Genomic DNA, 20,456 nt, shown 5'->3' on the forward strand with positions numbered 1-20,456 from the left:
TCCCCCTCTGATCATCCACTTGATTCCCATTCAGTGTGTGGGCCAGAAGCTCTGGAAGCAGCCACCATCCCAGGGCTGCAGCTGGGACTTTGGCTGGGACCAAGCTTCTCTCTCTCACAACCATCACGGACTTTTCCTACTGACCTTTTAAGTTGTCTTTGGCGTTCATGGGTTGAGAGGTCTGGAAAATGCCAAAGCTGCCCATGATTCAGTCCTCTAAGTGATGCTCCAGGTTTGCTGAGGCCTGTTTTGCCTGTGTGCCCACACCAAACTGTGTTCCTGTCCCCGCTTGGTGCGATATACCTTTTCAATCAACCATCCAGGCTGTCTTGGGCTGGAAATTTGTTTCACTCTGTCTTTTTGTGGGTTCTGTTGCTTTAGAATTTGTTTAGAGTCACATTTTACAGGTATTTGGAGATATTTGGGGGTGAGTTCAAGCATGTCACTGCTTTTACTCTGCCATCTTGGCTCTGCCCCACTCTGCATAAGCTTTTTAATTTCATGAATGGTTATCTACCTTTACTTTTGAAATTGAATCTATCTTTTATTTGGTTAAGAATTTATTTACTACTCATATCTATGAAAGGTGCTACTAATTTTCTGTGCTAATTATTTTAGAGTATAAATAAGGTTATTAGTCCATTTAGAAAGTATTATGGAATATAATGTAAAGTGATAGCCTATGCTTAATTTCTACCAGACTGATCACTAATTTTTCCAGTAGTTTATTTTAAATAGGAAGTTCTTTCCTAAATAATTTACGTTTTCTAGCGTACTGAACACTATGTAACTGAGTTCCATTGCTGGTGATTGTCCCTTGTTTAGTCCATTGATCTGTTTCTCTAAATTTTTAAACTATTTTGTTATCAGCAATAGATATAGTTTTATTCCCTCTTTGACTATGTTTATGTCTTCATTTTTTCCCATCGTATTCCCATTTTCTAGCACTAAATCAAATAATAGCAGGGAGAGTGGTCATCCTTATTTACACTCATTTATTGGGAAAGCTTCTGGTGTAATATATCAAACTTGCAAAATTTGGTACTAGATATTTTTGTGATGTTAAAAAGTCCATTTATGCCCCATATTTTGTAGGGTTTTTTTTAGAATAAATGTATTTTGTCACAGAATTTTTTCTGCATCTATCGAGATAATCATGTAGCTTTGGATTGTTTTTTGTTGCTGTAAATAGGTTTAAGTTAATTGTCCTAATGTTGAACCATTCTTGCATCACTGATACAAATCGAATTTGGTCTTGATGAATAATTTCTTGAATAAATGGCTGTCTTCTGCTTAATAGAATTTTATTCAATTTTTTAATATTTATTCAAAGTGAATATGAATTTATTAATTATTTATTACTAATATTGTCCAATGTTTTTATCCTTCTGCCAGTTTAAGTATTAGGAACATATTTGCCTTATAAAATGAATCTGGTAGTGTACTTTTTTTTCAAATTTGAGAAAAATTTGTATAGTATTGGCACTAATTATTTTTTCAGAGTTGTAATAAAAATTACATTCTATTTTATTTATTTTATTTTCTTATTCTTTGATTTGTGGCCTTATACTTCTTTGGTCTCTGTATTCCTCATATAATTAAACTCCTAATGGACCTATTTTGGATTCCCTCTTCAAACATTTTCTATGTTATAGCCTTATAGAGCTTGTCCCCCTTCTCTCCAGCACCCTTTCTCTTCTATGCCTCACTCTTAGAAATGCTAATTCATACAGATGATAAAGAGGACATTGCCACCTGTTAGAAATTTTCCTATATCTCCTCCTGACTGTGCAGTTCACTATTAAACCTTTGCCCTTCCCATGGTCATTCCTCTCCCTCCCCCATTTGCCTTGAAATTTCCTCCCTGGATCCATGTGCTCTACTGCCCCAGAAGTTTTGTGTTTTCTTCTTCTGAGGCAGGATGAGTGGTACCAAAGCCTTGCAGATTACCCATTGTAAGGTCCCTATCTCCCTTTGTAGAATGTTTCTATTCCCCTAAAAAGTCCTTATCAGTGATACCCCGCCCACCACTGAGTCCCCTTTTCTGTAGTCTCTCCCCACTTTACCTCCTCACCTATGTCAAAGATACTGGGGAGCTTGTTTCCAGAAAGGTTTGATGAGGTAGGATTAATGGAAGAGCCATGTAAAGATATGGAGTATACTTAGACAAATGTTATGAAACTGGTTTTGACATGATGAACAGAAGCTTTTTTGGTTGGCTATAGAACACTGTTGTATTTTGAAAAAAGCACTTATCAGCCAGAGTTTGTTCTCTTGTGGGCTCTTTCTAGACTCTCTGGCATTGGAGAAAGAAAAAAAAGCTGCTGAGTGAGGGTTGCCACATAGGACAAGCCTTAGTCCCTCTCACTTGGAGTCATCACAAAAGGCCAAGCATGCATGGCCCCAGTGTTTCTTTTGCCTTTGTTGTTTCAATTCTTTCCTGCTTTTAAAACAAGGAGAATGGAGATGGTTATGATCTTGTGAGCTTCAGAAAGTCAAAAAAGTAAACCATAGCAGGTCTGGGAACAGAGTACACACTACATTTGGGGGTCAGCCAGTTCAGTATCAATGCCTCAAAGAACAATGTTCAGGACTCAGCCCAGTGGTAACTGTGATTGTGAGACTGTGAGACTATCACGTTTGGACATGAACTTGGTGGAATGATATGTAGAAATGTTCATTAAGTTGGAGTCCCATCTTCCCAGGGACAAAGGCAGCATTAGGGAAAGTATACCCTCCAGGTGTTGGGGCAGGAGAAAATAGTTGTACTCCTGTGCTTGCTATATTCCTTTGGAAAAGCTAATTGATATTAATTAGTTAAATGGAAATGGGACATTAATTACTGGTGAGTAATAGTGGAAGGAATACACCAGGAAGTCACATGAGGCAGAAACTGAGACTAATAAAACATGAACACATTGAAAATAAAGAATGATATACTGAAGTGGCGATATAGTCAATCTTGCTATAAGTGGGACCCTTTGAATTCATAGGGACCCTTATCATCACTAACTGGGACTTTCATTATCTGATACCCTAGTTTTCGGGATGCAGGTTCACCATCCTCTTCCACCTAGAGGATTTCATCAACATCCATATTCCACAGTAATCATCCACAGCCAAAAAGCCATTTACCAGTATTTTCCAGGAGATACTTGAGGGAAGATTCAATAGCAATGAAGAATCCATGAAGCACCATGTTATCAAGATAGTCAATGTATGCCTTCCACCCACTGGATTCTGGGTCTGCAAGGAAGAGATTCAGGTTTTCCTGGAAAGGAAAGAAAGCATGGACATACTGGTTTGGACATCGGGACATATATATATATATATATATATATATATATATATACACACACACACACATATATACATATACATATACATATGTATATACATATACATATACATATATACACATATATACATATACATATATACACATATATACATATACATATATACATATATACATATATATACACATATATACATACATACATATACATATACATATATATGCATATACATATACATATACATATATACATATATACATATACATATATATATATATGAAATAGATCGATAAGTGCCAGGTACTCATGAAAATTGCTTATGAATGCACGAACAAGGTATGATTTATATCATTACAAGAAATGTGGATATCAATGAAATCGCAGGCCTTCTGGAGTATCTGAAACATTATCCCTATATTTAATCCCTGAACATGACAGAGGGACAGGTGGCAACAATGATGTATTAGGTCATAAGGTCTAACAATTACATTATCCTTTCATAGGATAATATTCAATAATCCTGATGATTTTACTATCTTTGAACACAAGGCTGACTTTTTAGCCTGGTAATAAGCTATCCTTATTATCCTAAACATATGCCTATTGTTGTCTGGATCTTTTTCTCCTTATCGCTGTTTCTCTTAGTTTGAAATAAGATTATTTACTTAAAATGAATCTTCACTCTTTGATGGCTGCATGTCATATTGATTAGTCACCAGTTAATGGATATTTCCCACTGCTTGAAATGGTTCACTATAATATTCTGCCATCCCATCTCTTCCCCACCCAAAAGCAGATGCTTCACATAAGTTTACAGTTCCTTAGAGATCACATAAGTAAATATCTCTCCTCTTCTCTAGTTTGTCTAATTGGCTTTAAGTTACCATAAGGTTCGTGGAGATGGGATAGTTTGATGTGTCTTATGATTCTGTGGCTAATGATACTATCTTTTCATTTAGTCTTCTTGGGGATATTTCACATGAAGACTAAGCTTGACCATTCACCTTTGAAACGTATTGGCTTTAGTCCTTTTTCTTTTAATATGAACTTTTACCAATTGACTGAGAATTACAAAATTCAGTGATGCCTTTAATTTCTGAATTACCTATAGAATGCACACACGTATATGTATACATGAATGTATATACATATACACACATACACACTTTTATACATAAAACACAGGCCTTACCCTCTAGCTTCTTAATACCCCTTTTCTCCCATTCTTGGTAGATTTGAATATAGTTATTACCTGAACAAGGGCGTGGATCTTAAGGCCAGACTCTTTGATAAAAGTGTAATATTTTTCCAGTTGTTCTTGATGGTCTTCTAGATAAAGCAGAGATTCCTTTTTTCCATCTTTCCTCTTAAAAATGGGAGATTCCCAGGTTTTCATGATATTCTGAATCTCATCTACATTGTCTTTTGTTTTCTGAATCCTTTGCTCAAGATCATGGACACTAGTAGTGATTTTTATAACATAATCCCAAACACCTGCTTTCACAAAAAAGAAAGTCCATTGAAGTAGCTCAGACTTATATAGATATTTAGCTTCCTTGAAGAAAATATAAGTTCAGTGTCTGTCATATTTTTTTCTGACATTTTCTATACAGATGAACTAAAATTGTAGTCCCTTTCTTTTTCAACATCCTGAGAAAGCAGCTTATATGAAAAACTCAAAAAATCAGTGGAGAGGGACTAGGAGATGAAACTTTATAGTTAGACCTCAGACTAATAACCAATTAAAAGGTGATCAATCAGTACTTAAACTGTCAAGTAGGTACCCAGCCGTATAAAAAAAAGTACAATGGGGGAGGGAAATAAAGAGAAAATAAATCATTGCTACCCCTAAAAAACTTACATATTAATTATATTGATTAATAAATTATTCAATAAGCATTTATTAAGCATCTATTGTGTGTTAGGCACTGGGAAAACAATAATGAAAGTGAAACATTCTATCATGAGAGACAATAGTTACATATGTAGTTATATAAAAAATAAATATAAAGTCATTTGGGGAGGAGGTAGAGCAGCTACATAGCACATTAAAGTGTCAGGCCTGGAATCAGGAAGACTCATATTCTTGAATTCAAATATGGCCTCAGATACTTACCAGCTGTGCAACCCTGGGCAAGACACTTAACCCTGTTAGTCTCAATTTCCTCATCTGTAAAATGGGCTTGAGAAGGAAATGGCAAACCCCTCTAGTATTTTTTGCCAAGATGGGGTCAGTACTGACATGACTGCAATAACAACAATAACAAAAACAACAACAAAACACATTTGGGGAGGATGGCACCAGCAGTTGAGAGGATCAGGAAGGGCTTCAAATGGCACTTGGGATGAAATGGTGTCATATGATGCAATAAGAGAAAAAGCATATAATCTGTAAAATTCAATGTATATACACCTCCTTTGGTATAGCCTTAAATCCATCTGTCCTTTTGCATCCTGTGATGTTATTTATGTCCTACAAAAATGTTTCATAAAGAATCCACCAAATTCACTAGAGGTCTTCTGTAGGATTTTAACATTTTGTGAGTTTGGGACATCACTCAGGCTATCTAACTTCTAGCCCTAGCTCTTGTCCACCTTTTCTGATCACACCTTTCCTAGATTTCTAGAACCTTTACTCTTTTTACTCCTTATAAAGGAATATTTATTCCCAAGGAGTTCAATACCATTCAATTTTGCACAATTTTTCTATGAGGCAAGTGGGAGTAAGTACAATTCCATTTTGTAAATGATGAAGGTTAAGTAATCAACTTAAAGTTAATTTTCTTCCCCGGTTTATCTAGCACATAGTAAGTAACTGCTAAATATTTGTTGAATTAGTTAACCCAGTAGAAAATTACCTAGGTCACCTAATTCTATCTGGTGCTACAAGATTTAGACAACCACAAGTATACATTAACAATGTTATATTTTCTAAAATTTATTTTGTTAAACATTTCCCAATTACATTTTAATCTGGTTCAGGTTGCACTCAGGAGTTTTGCCAGGCCCATGAGTTTGACACACCTGGTCTACTCAAATCTCATTTTATAGTTGAGGAAACTGAGGCCCAGAGAAAGGAAGTGACTTGGTCAGTGTCACACAAGGATTAAGTGGCAGAAACAGATTATGAATACAGGTTTTCTGACTCCAAATCTAGCATTTTCTTCCAGTTGGTCAGTTAACTAGCATTTACTAATCACCTTTCTACTTACTGCTTCTAAGATAAAATACAAAATCCTCAGTCTAGCATTTAAAGCTCTTTACAGTACGTCTTCCACTGATCTTGGATCTCAGTTAAACCAGTTGTTTCAATACCTTTGCACTGGTCCCTCCTTACCACACCACATCCACTCCACCTGATATTATGTCTCAAATTTCTTCCTTCCTCACCTCCATTTCACAGAATCCCTAGGTTTGACTTTTTATGGTAAATCTTCCTATTTATTTCAGTCATTAGTTTTAAAATTACTTTGTATCTTCTTGTCCATGAGTATGTCATATCCTTCCTAGTAGAATATCATTTCTTAGATGGTAAAGTCTATTTTGTTTTTACCTTATACATAGTAGTTATTAAATAAATGTTTGTTGAACTGAATTACTGAATTTTGCCAAATGGCACAGTTGATTTTGCTAACTCAGATAATGACATTTCTAAAATAAAGACATTTAAAGATGTGATTATGTGTAAACTAACTTTAGACTTACAGATCCATAGGCAATACTTTAACATACTTTAAGCATAATTCAAGTTTGCTGCTAAATATATGTAGGATTTAAATTCTAGTCAGATTTTTAAAACTGTTAGATACTAATTACAAATTCAAGAGTTCAAAGGAAGGAAAAAAGGAAACATTCATTTGCTTAGGGCTTTACAAATATCTTATTTGATCAACAATTCAGAGAGAGAGAGAGAGCTGAGTGTAGTTTGGAGGTGATAGGGCTTGACCTGGGCCTTGAAGGATATATATATATATATATATATATATATAGTTTAGACAGATGGGAAAAAATGGAGGAAAGATAAAACCGCAATAGAAAAGGTACAAGTAAGTATTACACACAGAAAAGAATAAAACCAGTTTGAGCAGGGGAAGAGGTATATGCCAGGACTGTGGAGACAGGATAAGGCTGGATTAAGGAAAACCTAGAAAGAAAGCATTTTGGATTTGATTAGAAGAGAGAACCACTGTAAATTCTTTTTTCTTTTCTTTCTTTTTTTTTTTTGGCTAGGCAGTGGGGTTAAGTGACTTGCCCAGGGTCACACAGCTAGTAAGTGTCAAGTGTCGGAAGCCAGATTTGAACTCAGAAGCAACCTGACTCCAGAGCCGGTGCTCTATCTACTGTGCCACCTAGCTGCCCCCTCCACTGTAAATGAGTAAAGTAATGACACTGTCTGCTCTGATCATAACACATATACATTTACATACTTATGTGTGTGTATATATGCATGTGTGTATATGGGTATATATATATGTGAGTGTATATACATATATATATATATATATATATATATATATATATATATATATAAAATTTACTGAGTACTTACTACGTGCATGTCATTCTGCTAAACTACTATGGTTAGAAAAATTTGTTATAAATCTATGTTCAAGCACCTTAAAAGCCAATGTAGGGAAAATATAGATGTACTCAATGACTACAAGGTAAAATTATATAAGCATAAGGGAAAGGTCCAGACAGAGAAATAGGGAGGAAGCAGAGCTTTTATGGAGGAGGTACTTGATTTGGTGGCCTCCCTTCCAAGTAAAAGGATAATATGAATAAAAGAACAGTGATAAAAAAAAAGTATGGGATAAGGATAGGAACTAGAGTGGAAATTGGGTAGACTATGCATTGTATATGTACATATACATATAGATACTACATATACATATATACACAAAAATATAAAGCAAATTTTGAAGGAAAATCTGCATCCAAACTGTCACCAATTGGTTGTTAGCACTAGACAGAGAAGCAAGCAGGCTAGAAAAACTGGTATAATCTGCAAACCAGGGTAAAATGTAGTAAACACCAGTAGAAGGCACCTGGAATTTGCTGGCAATGTGCCTCTCTAGCTTTAGGCCAATCCAGTCCCTAAATCTGAACCTTCACCTAGCCCTCCTAACCTTGACTTCCAGCATTTTTGACCTTGTTTCTTGTTTGTCACTTCTACATTCACCATCCTTCATACCCTTATTCAATCTCCATATTTCCAATTCCACCCTGGTCATCTGACACTAACATTTTTTTTTCTTTTTGGTGAGGCAATTGGGGTTAAGTGACTTGCCCAGAGTCACACAGCTAGTGAGTGTTATATGTCTGAGGCTGGATTTGAACTCAGGTCTTTCTGACTCCAGGGGCAGTGCACTATACACTGTGCCATCTAGCTGCCCCCCAACTCTAACTTTTGATTAATATCTTTATTCAATGGGTTAGCTCAACATTCTTGACCTGAGTTTCTAATAATTGCTATAGTCATTTGTAAAAAAAAAAGTCTGATCCCTTTTCCGTGATAGTAGTGGATGGAAAACAAAATGAGGAAGTTGGAAAAGGGAGCTAGTATTTAATACAGCAGAGGGAAGAGGACAAAAGATGCTTTTTTTTCTTATGTGTTAAATTTGAGGTGTTTATGGTATAGCTAAGTGGTAGTGCCCTATAAATAGTTGAAAATATTGGGCTGTTGTACAGTTGGAAGGTCAGAACTAAAGATATAGATGTGAGAGTTACATAAATAATGACGATTAATCTATTTTTTTCAAGATCTTGATCTGAAGATTGCTTCTTCAGGTAAGATTCTCATTTGAACCACTGGAAACTGATTAGTGTTTCATGACCATCACAAGCACTCCAAGTCTTCCTAAATGGAAAAAAATTGACTGCTCTGCAAATCACAACACACAAAGAGAGCCCATTTCAAATCTCAAACCAGTTTACTTGGTAGGAGAAAAAGGAAAGAGTTAATGGAGTTCTCCTAGTCTCATTAATTTCCCTCAGATTACCATCTGAGTGAGCTCTGTTACCTTCTGTCTTCCAGTTCAGTGTCTCCTCTGCTGCTCTTAGTTGGAGGTCAATAACCTGTAGCTGTTCCTCTACCAAAGGAAATTCCACTTCTAGCAAGGTTTTCAGAATCTTGTTGTACCAGTTTGTCATCAGCTCTAAATTAGCAATAAGTTGTCGATAATATTCCTTGGAGGAAAAGATTTCTGCTGCTGTCTCAGGAATGTGCCTTGTCGGTCTCATTTTGAGATAATTCACTTCTCTCAAAACAGAAATCAACTGAAGAAAAGAATAAACACAAGCGGGGTAAGATTCATTTGCATTTTAGGTCCAGTGAAGTATTGTCTTTGTGGTGGTGGTGGGGTTCTTTACCTCTGTAACTGGGTAAATTACATATACACTGTGACAGAAGAGTCCCAAAGTAATTTTGACATTCTTCTGACTTTGAAACCCTAATCACTCTATGGTGAAGATATGAATCATATGGCCACAACTAAGGAAACTCAAAAGTTTGGATCAGAGGATTCTTTTCCCCTCTCTAAAAATCTCTTAAATTTCAGCCTCATAGTTGACAACTTGGTAAAGGACCATTTACTTTATTCAACGAACAGTTAATAAGTTCCCACAATGTCTTGTACACTAAACTTGGTTGCAAGTACATAAAAATAATATTGCAAACTTTCCTCAAGAAGTTTATAGTTTTGTTGAGCAGATAAGGCATGGGCACAAATAATTACAATAAAATAAATGCAAATGAGAGGTCCACATAAAAGTACTATTAGAAATTTGAGAAGGAAGGGATAATTTCTAGCTGGGATAAAATTAGGGAAGTCTTCATAGAAAAGGTAAGCCCTAAGTTGGGTCTTGAAATCTGTTGGATTTCAACAGGTAGAGGGGAACATAGATAAAGGGAGTCCATTACAGTGTAAGCCAAGGCAAGAAGATGGCACAAGGCATTATGAAATTGGCTAGATCACAGAATATATGAAGATTATTGTAAGATAAAACTGGAAACATGTATTGGATCCAAATATAGAAAATCTAACTTAAAAACTACCTAGGTCCTCTCCCACTTTCATTTTTCAGTTGTATGAGTCATAGCTACGAAGCAGGAGGAAGAAAGAAATACAGAAATAGAAACAATAGCAGCGAAGACACTTTATCACTTGGGGCCTGTGCCTGATTGAGTAGCAATTTGAAAAGAAGGGAGTGATTTGACAGTCAGGGGATGAATTTTTTCTGAGGTGATTGATTATCTATGTTACAACAGTGATACACCATGTATAATTCCTAGGCTTATTACTTCCATCTTCTAAGTTCCCATGAAAGAAATATTAAACAAATGAATGAATGAATAAACAGCAACAAAAAAAAGTTTTTGTTAAGCACTTAAATGGTAAGCTATTGTTCTTTACTTTCCAAGATTTTCCTGCTTCTATCATCATGAAGACAGGGCATGTACTAAGCAAAGGCTAGGCTTGAGGAGGGAAAATGTGAGAATTAGTTACTTTCTTATGTATATATTCCTAACTAGAATACAGCTTTTTGAGATCAGGAACATCCATATCTGTCTTCATGGACTCACTACCTAGCATAGAGCTTTACAACTTAAATGCTGGTTGAATTTAAATGTATCCTTTACTACCTGGTACACAGCAGGAATTCAATAAATGTTTTTTGACTACCATAATTTTTATAAAACTACATCTGTGATTTCACTGGAATGGGGTATTCCTGGTGAGGAAGCACTCTTTATCAATGCAGATTGTTATCTTCCTTCAAACTTATATTCTTAGAGAATTGCCTGGGGCATTGAGAGGTAAAGTAACTTGCCCAGAGTCTCACACTCACCATGTGTCAGAGAAAAGACTTGAACCCAAGTCTTCCTAACTCTGAGGCTTGTTTTCAATACATTATGCCACACTGATGTAGACCTACTAAATCATCAAAAATTTTCTTGTAGATTTTTGTGAACTTATATCAATGCAAAACCATGTAAATACACAGGGGAAACCCTGAGAACCAATCGATCTGTTAAGAAATATTCATTAAGCACCTACTATTAGGCATTGTATACTCTCTTAGGTACAAAGACAAACACTAAAGCCTCTGCCTTCAAATATCTTACATTCTATCAGGAAAACACAAGATCTGTCTACAGGAGGCAAACTAGAGAAAATACATTACTTATTATCCCTCACTTATTCTAACTCATTTTGTCAATAAAATCAGAAAGATTAAACAAATTACTTTAGAGTCTCAAAGTGGATTATTACCAGTTGTCTCCATAGCATGCTTACCTGTGGGTTAAAGTTGACAGTGATCTGCTTGGTTTCTAGATCATGAAGTAGGAGTGGCTGATTGAGATTGTACTGTGATTTCTCTGATACTGTCTGGCACCAGCTATCATAAAGCTTTGTCTCATACCTGCAAGGATATAGCAAGCTCCTCATTAGTACCCATACCACCATCTCCCACACCGGGAACTGACAAGGACAGTTTAATATGGTATAAACAATATTGGTTTCAAAATGAATAGAACTTGAATCTATTCCTTTTGGTGCCACTAACTTAAACAAGCCATTTCACCAATTTGAGCCTGTTTCCTCACGAAAAAGTTGTTCTAGGTCATGGGTTCCAAACCTTTTTTATGTCATAGTCCCCTTTAGGTATTCCTTCTCAGAATAATGATTTTAAATTTATAAAATAAAATACATAGGATTACAAAGGAAATCAATTCTACTGAATACTATCAAAATATATTTTGAAAAGTTCACAGATGGGACCAGTGGGGACAGAGCCAAGATGGTAGAATGGAGAAAGTACTCAGCTGAGCTCTCTTAACATTCCCCTTCAAACAACTTTAAAATAATTCCTCAAATCTGTGAGTGGCAGAGCCAAGAAAAGATCATGGTAGACATTCTTCCAGCCCAAGAAAACATGGGAGGTCAGAAGGAAAGATCGGAAGCACAGGGGTGAAGGCTGGCCCAAAGTCAATGTGGATGAAACAACAGTGGTGGGATCAGGTATTGGTGACAGAACCAGCAGCAGCTTCAGGAGCTCCCAAGCCAGACACAGGAGGGGAACCTGGTAACTGATCAGAAAGAGGTTAATAGGGTACCCCTGTCCTAGCACTGGATGCAGGACAAGACACTGGTTGGCAACAACACCCTGAGAAGCAGCATCATTTCCAGTCCCAAGGGATCAGGGGCCCTTAATGAATACAGAACAGAACGCAGACCAAGAGAGCAGTAAACACATTTCTCTCCAAACCATACTACCCTGTAAGCACTGAAAATTTCAAAACTCCCAGAACTCACTCTTAAAATAACAGTACAAAAAAGTTTCAAGCTTGAGATAATGCCCATCTCTCCACCCACATGCTGGGAACAGAGCCCAACATTAACATAAAGTTCCAAATCAAGAAAGAAGGTAGGGAAATGATCAAAGAAAACAAAAGCACCTGACCATAAAAAGCTACTACGGTAACAGGGAATATCAAGACACAAACTCAGAAGACAATGAAATCAAAGCAGCTACAAATGAAGCCTCAAGAAAAATAAGAATTGGACATAAGACAAACAAGAATTCCTAGAAGAGCTAAAACATTCTTTTCAAAATCAAATAAGAACAATAGAGGGAAAATTAGGTAAAGAAATTAAAGCAAAGGAAGAAAATTATGAAAGGACAATTAACAGCCTGATAAAGAGGAGCAAAAATACTGAAGAAAATAATACCTTAAAAAGCAGAATTAGCCAAGTAGAAGAAAGAGGTATAAAACTTCACTGATAAAAATAACTCTTTTAAAAGCATAACTGGCTAAATGGAAAAAGAAGTCAAAAAAGTTCATGAAGAAAATAATTCCTTAAAGCTTAGAATCGGGCAACTGGAAGCTAATAACTCTATCATATATATTAAAAAACAATAAAACAAAGTCATACAATGGAAAAAATAGAAGAAAATATGAACTATCTCATAGGAGAAAGAACTGATCTGGAAAATATATCAAGGAGAGATAATTTAAGAATTACTGTATTACCTGAAAGCCATAATCAAAGAAAGAGTTTAGACACTGTATTTCAAGAAATTATTAAGGAAAATTGCCCTAATATTTTAGATCCAGAGGGTAAAATAGAAATTGAAAGAATCCACTGATCACCTCCTGAAAGAGATCCCAAAATGATAACTGCCAGGAATATTATAGCCAAATTCTAGAGCTCCCAGATCAAGGAGAAAATATTGCAAGCAGCCAGAAAGAAACAATTCAAGTATCATGGAGCCACAGTCAGTAGAACACAAGATTTAGCAGTTACACATTATGGGAGTGGAAGGCTTGGAATATGATATTCCAGAAAGTAAAAAAGCTGGGATTATAACAAAAAATAACCTACCTGGCAAAACTGAGTATAATCCTTCAAGGGAAAAAATGGATATGTAGTGAAATAGAGGACTTTCAATCATTCCTGATGAAAAGACCAGAACTGAATAGAAAATTTGACTTTGAAATACAAGATTCAAGAGAAGCACAAGAAGGTAAACACAAAAGAAATCATAAGGGACTTAATAAGGTTAAACTGTTTATCTTTCTATGGGAAGATGATACATATGTTTTCTAAGACCTTTATCATTATTAGGGCAGTTAGAAAGATCCTATATAGAAAGAGTGAGTTGATTATATTGGGATGATGTAAAAAAAACAGAGTGAGAAAGAGGGATGTTCTAGGAGAATGGGGAAGGAAGAAGAGGAATGGGGAAAATTATCTCACATAAAAGAGGTACATAAGGAAGAGCTTTTACAGTGGAGGAGAAATGGGGGGGCACAGTTGAACCTCACTCACATCTAAATTGGTTCAAAGAGGGAAATACACAGACTTACATACACAGACACACATTTGTTGTTGTTGAGTCATTTTTCAGTCATGTCAAATATTTCTACTATTTTACAGGCCTACCTAGGGATGGCTTCTATTATTGGGGAGGCTGAGTTCTAAATGTAGCATAGGTTTGTAAGGGAGTAAAAGCAGAGGTGAGGTGGGAACTCATAGTCTTCTGTGTAAAAGAGCTTTTATTGGATGAAAGATGAAGGGTCTGAGAGTTTAGTTGGAATGGTAGTATAACAAAGTTGAACTGTTTACATTCCTACATGGAAAGATGATATTTGTAACTCATGAGACCTTTCTCTGTATTAGGGTAGTTGGAGGAGAAAAATATGTATATATAGACAGATAGATAGAGGGCACAGGGTGAGTTCAAGATGAAAGGATAATATCTAAAAAAAATAAAATTAAGGGGAAAGAATTATACTGGGAGAAGGAGAAAGGGAAAAGTAGCATGTGGTAAAATTATCTCACATAAAGCAGACAAGAAAAGGCTTTTACAGTGGAGGGGAAATGCGGGGAAGGTGAGAGAGAATGAGTGAATCTTATTTTCATCAGATTTGGCTTAAAGAAGGAATAACATACACACTCAATTGGGTATGGAAATCTCTTACCTTACAGGAAAATGGGGGGGAAGGGGATAAGAGAGCAGGGAGATGATAGAGGGGAGGGCAGATTGGGGGAGGAGGTAATCAGAAGCAAACACTTTTGAGGAGGAACAGGGTAAAAGGAGAGAACAGAATAAATGAGGGGCGGGATAGGATGAAGGGAAGTATAGTTAGTTTTGCACAACATGACCATTATCGAAGTGTTTTGCATGACTACACATCTATAACCTGTACCAAGTTGCTTGCCTTCTCAATGACGGTGGGTGGGGAGGGAGGAAGGGAGAGAATTTGGAATCTAAAGTTTTAAAAACAAATATTAAAAAATTGTTTTTACATGCAACTGGGAAATAAGATATACAGGCAATGGGGAACAAAAATCTATCCTGCCCTACAGGGGAAGGGGATAAAGGAATAGAGAAGCGAGGTGTGGTAGAAGGGAGGGCAGATTAGGGCAAGAGGCATTCAAAATGCACGCCTTCTTAGGATGGGGGGAGGGGAGAGATGGGGAGAAAATTTGGAACTCCCAAATCTTGTGGAAGTGAATGTTGAAAACTAAAAGTAAATTAATTAATTAAAAAAATAAAAATAAAGGTTTAGTAACAGAATTGGGTTTTTTTTAAATGAATGATAATCTGTCTTCTCTTCCTCGTCGTCTTCCTCCTCCTCCTCCTCCTCCTCCCTCTCCCTATCCTTCTCCTTTTCCTTCTCTTCTCTATCTTTACTTCAGTCTCTCCCTCCCCTACTACGTGCAATATTGTAGCGAAGGCTTATTCTTGATACAGTTGGGGTGCTATCAGATTACTTTCTTAACAGGGACTACTGGAGTTTATTCAGTAGCAGAGTGACATGCTAAGACCTATGCTTTAAAAATAAAATTATGTTGGCGGTTGCATTAATATGGGAGGGAAGAATTCTGAACAAGGACACCAATTAAGAGCCTCCTGCAACACTCCAGGCAAGAGGTAATAAGGGCTTGAACTAGGATGGTGGTCAGGAATAGAAATAAGGGGTTGGACACACACAAAACAAAATGGTATACAAGTATAAATCATAAGATTTAACAACTGATTGGAAACGTGCAGTGAGAGAATGAGGAGTTGAGGATGATGCCAAGGATGTGGACTTGTGTGACCGGGAGAATAGTATTGTCCTATGTCCTTGACAGAAATAGGCTCAGAAGTAGAATGGAGTTTAGCGAAAGATGATTTTGAATGTGTTGAGTTTGAGAAGCATAGGTAGGGGATCTAGTTAGTTGGCAATGTGGGACCAAAGCCCAATTCCTCCCAGATAAACTTATTGTAAAATCTTGTGTAAAGAAAAACTACTAGCACTCCATGCTATTTCTCTGTGAAGAAGTGACATGAGAAGTAAAACAAATGAAATCAAACATTCTTTTTGTCATAAAATATCATTTACCCTGGGCTACTGGTTGAATGGTTATTGAAAACGCTCATTTATTAAGATTCTCATTTAACATATAATTTTTGATATCATTAAAATTGTTCTATATCAATACTCACTAAAAACATGTTATGAAAGACTTGTTTTTAAAGGAGAAATATGTCCCCTGAGAGAGAATAAATTATAAGCCTCTAACACAGGAGGCTTTAACATTTTTTTTTGCTTATTTTTAGTTTTCAACATTCACTTCCATAAGTTTTTGAGTTTTAAATTTTCTCCCCCTCCCACTCCTCTCTTCCCATTCCCCCCAAGACGGTGGTATACAATCTGATATAGGCTCTACTTATACATATTTTCCCATTAGTCATAATGTAAAAACAATTAGAAATAATGGGGGGGGGGAAACCACAAGAATGAAGCAATAAAACAAATGAGCAAAGGAAAAGGAGAACAAATAGGAGAGCTTCCATCCACATTCAGACTCCATAATTCTTTCTCTGGATATGGACAGCAATTTCCATCGTGAATCTTTTGGAGTTGTCTTAGATTCTTGCATTGCTATGAAGAGCCAAATCTATCAGTCAGTTATCCCACAATGTGTCTGTTACTGTTTACAATGTTCTCCTGGTTCTGCTGGTATGAATATTTTTGTACATGTGGATCCTTTTCCCTTTTTCATGATCTCTTTGGGATACAGACCCAGTAGTGGTATTGCTGGAACAAAGCTGTATATATACAGTTTTATAGCCCTTTGGGCATAGTTCCAAATTACTCTCCAGAATAGTTGGATCAGTTCACAACTCCACCAACAGTGCATTAATGTTCCAAATTTCCCACATCTCCAACATTTATCATTTTTCTGTTTTGTCCTATTAGCCAACTGGATAGGTGTGAGGCAGTACCTCAGAGTTGTTTTAATTTGCATTTCTCTAATCAATAACTATTCAGAGCTTTTTTTTTTCATATGACCATAGATAGCTTTAACTTCATCTGAAAACCGCCTGTTCATATCCTTTGACCATTTATCAATTGGGGAATTGTAAGGGTCATTTGTGAGATGACTCTGTCCTTACCTGCAGGAGTGAACATGATTGCCTGGGAGTATTAAGATGGATCTGCGCATGTCACTAAAATGAGCAGACGTGGCAAGTTGGCTGATACTCAGGTCAGCTGAGTTGCTCACGTGCAACGGCTCATGACATGATTAATAAGCACGAATCCTCTTTGCTTTCGGGGCAGGACATGATTGGCTTACTGCGGGAAGGGCTCGTGAAAAAGGTGGATGGGGAAAGGATAAGAAGGAGGTACCCTGAAGGAAAGAAAGAGTAGTGAGAGCCGCGTTACCCGTGAGAGCCGCGCTAGTAGTCAGAGATGTAACAATAAAAGAGTATACTCTGAAAGTATCTTGGGGTGTTCTGTGGAGTCATTTCTCCAGTGCAGCTGGAGCCGGAGACGTCCGAAGCCTGTTGAGGAGGTAAGTTCCTAACCCAGATAAACACGGAGCATAACAAGCCCAGATAAACACGGAGTATAACAGGGAATGACTTGTATTCTTAGAAATTTGACTCAGTTCTCTATATATTTTTGAAATGAGGCTTTTATCAGAGACACTGGCTATAAAAATGGTTTCCCAGTTTTTTGATTTTCTTCTAATGTTGATTTCATTGGCTTTGTGCAAAAACTTCTCAATTTAATGTAATTAAAATTATCCATTTTGCATTTCATAATGTTCTCTATCTTTTGTTTGGTCATAAATTCTTCCCTTCTCCATAGATCTGACAGGTAAATTATTTCTTGCTCTCCTAATTTGCTTATGGTATCACCCTTTATATCTCAATCATGTACCCACTTTGACTTCATCTTGGTATATGGTGTAAGATGTTGGTCTATGCCTATACTTTTTTTTTTCCAGTTTCCCCAGCAGTTTCTGTCAAATAGCAAGTTCTTCTCTCAGAAGCTAGTCTTTGGGTTTATCAAACAATAGATTACAGTAGCCATTAACTACTGTGTCTTGTGTACCTAACCTACTTCATTGATCCACCTCTCTATTTCTTAGCCAGTACTAAATAGTTTTGATGACTGCTGCTTTATAATATAGTTTTAGATCTGGTACAGCTAGGCTACCTTCCTTTACATTTTTTCCCCATTAATTCTCCTGATATTCTTGAACTTTTGTTCTTCCAGATAAATTTTGTTATTATTTTTTTCTAGTTCTATAAAATAATTTTTGCTAATTTGATTGGTACAGCACTGAATAAGTAAATTCATTTGGGTAGAATTGTAATTTTTATCATATTGGCTCAGCCTACCCTTGGGCAATTGATATTTTTCCATTTGTTCAGATCTGACTGTATTTGTGTGAATAGTGTTTTGTAATTGTATTCATATAGTTCCTGGGTTTGTCTTAGCAGGTAGACTCCCAAATATTTTATATTTTATATTTTCCATAGTTATTTTAAATAGAATTTCTCTATCTCTTGATGCTTGAAATTGTTAGTAATATATAGAAATGCTGATGATTTATGTGAATTTATTTTATATCCCACAACTTTGCTAAAGTTGTTAATGACTTCAAGTAGTTTTTTTAGTTGATTCTCTAGGATTTGTTAAGTATACCATCATATCATCTGCAAAGAGTGATAGCTTTGTTTCTTCTTTGCCTATTCTAATTCCTACAATTTCTTTTTCTTCTTTTATTGCTAAAGCTAACATTTCTAGTATAATGTTGAATAACATTGGTGATAATGCATACCCTTGTTTCATGTCTGATCTTACTGGGAAAGCTTCTGACTTATCCCCATTATATATAAGGCTTGCTGATGGTTTTAGATAGATGATACTCATCATCTTATGGAAAACTCCATTTATTCCTATGTTCTCTAGCAATTTTTTTTAAGGCAATTGGGGTTAAGTGACTTGCCCAGGGTCACACAGTGTTCTCTAGTATTTTTAATAAGAATGGGTGCTGTATTTTGTCAAATGCTTTTTCTGCATCTATTAAAAATCATACTTTCTCTTAATTTTGTTATTGAGATGGTCAATTATGCTGATAGTTTTCCTAATAATGAATCAGCCCTGCATTCCTGGTCCAACCTGGTCATAGTGTATTATCCTTGTGATGAGTTGCTGTAATCTCTTTGCTAATATTTTATTTAAATTTTTTGCATCAATATCCTTTAAGGGAAATTGGTCTATAAATTTCTTTCTCTGTTTTGGCTCTTCCTGGTTTAGGTATCAGCACCATATTTGTATCATAAAAAGAATTTGGTAGGACTCTTTCTTCACCTATTTTCCCAAATAGTTTATACAATATTGGAATTAGCTGTTCTTTAAATATTTGATAGAATTCACTTGTAAATCTATCTAGCCCTCAGAATTTTTTCCTTAGGGAGTTCATTGATGGCTTATTCTATTTCTTTTTCTTTAATGGGATTGTTTAAGTATTTTATTTCCTCTTCCATTAATCTGGGCAATTTATATTTTTGTAAATGTTAATCCATTTCACTTAGATTGTCAGATTTATTGGCATACAGTTGGGGAAAACAGTTCCTAATTACTGTTTTAATTTCCTCATCATTGATGGTGAATCCCCCCTTTTCATTTTTGATACTGGTAATTTGGTTTTCTTCTTTTTTATAACCAAATTAATCAAAGGTTTATCTATTTTATTGTTTTTCATGAAACAAGATCTTAGTTTTATTAGTTCACTAATTTTCTTAATTTCAATTTTCTTAATCTCTCCTTTGACTTTCAGAATTTCTAATTTGGTATTTACTTAAGGATTTTTAATTTGTTCCTTGTCTAGCTTTTTTAGTCACATGCTTAATTCATTGATCTCCTCTTTCTCTATTTTATTCATGTAAGCATTTAGAGATATAAAAAAAAAACATTCCCCAAAGAACTGTTTTGGCTGTGTCCTATAAGTTTTGGTATGTTGTCTCAGTATCGTCATTCTTTTTGAGAAATTATTGATTGTTTCTATGATTTGTTGTTTGACTCACTCATTCTTTAAGATTAATTATTTAGTTTCCACTTAATTTTTAGTTAATCTTTCCATGGTCCTTTATTACACATAATTTTTATTGCATCATGATCTGAAAAGGACTTAATATTTCTGCCTTTCTGCATTGGATTGTGAGGTTTTATGCCCTACTACATGGTTAATTTTTGTGTAAGTGCTATGTACCACAGAAAAACAAGTATATTCCTTTCTATCCCCATTCAGTTTTTTCCAGAGGTCTACCATATTTAACTTATGTAAAATTCTATTT

At 35.7% G+C, this 20,456-nt stretch overlaps 1 protein-coding gene across 1 annotated transcript in view; it reads right to left on the bottom strand.

The window, feature by feature from the left end:
- DNAH9 (dynein axonemal heavy chain 9) overlaps positions 1-20,456 on the bottom strand; it is a 458,278-nt gene that overhangs the window by 343,197 nt on the left and 94,625 nt on the right. The window contains 4 exon segments of the mRNA XM_020965915.2: positions 3,136-3,271; positions 4,552-4,793; positions 9,323-9,578; positions 11,600-11,726. Of these exon segments, the coding sequence (XP_020821574.1) occupies positions 3,136-3,271; positions 4,552-4,793; positions 9,323-9,578; positions 11,600-11,726 (761 nt within the window).

Source organism: Phascolarctos cinereus, unplaced genomic scaffold (genome assembly GCF_003287225.1).
Source record: "Phascolarctos cinereus isolate Bilbo 61053 unplaced genomic scaffold, phaCin_HiC Scaffold_5;HRSCAF=322, whole genome shotgun sequence".
In the NCBI taxonomy this organism is placed as follows: Eukaryota; Metazoa; Chordata; class Mammalia; order Diprotodontia; family Phascolarctidae; genus Phascolarctos; species Phascolarctos cinereus.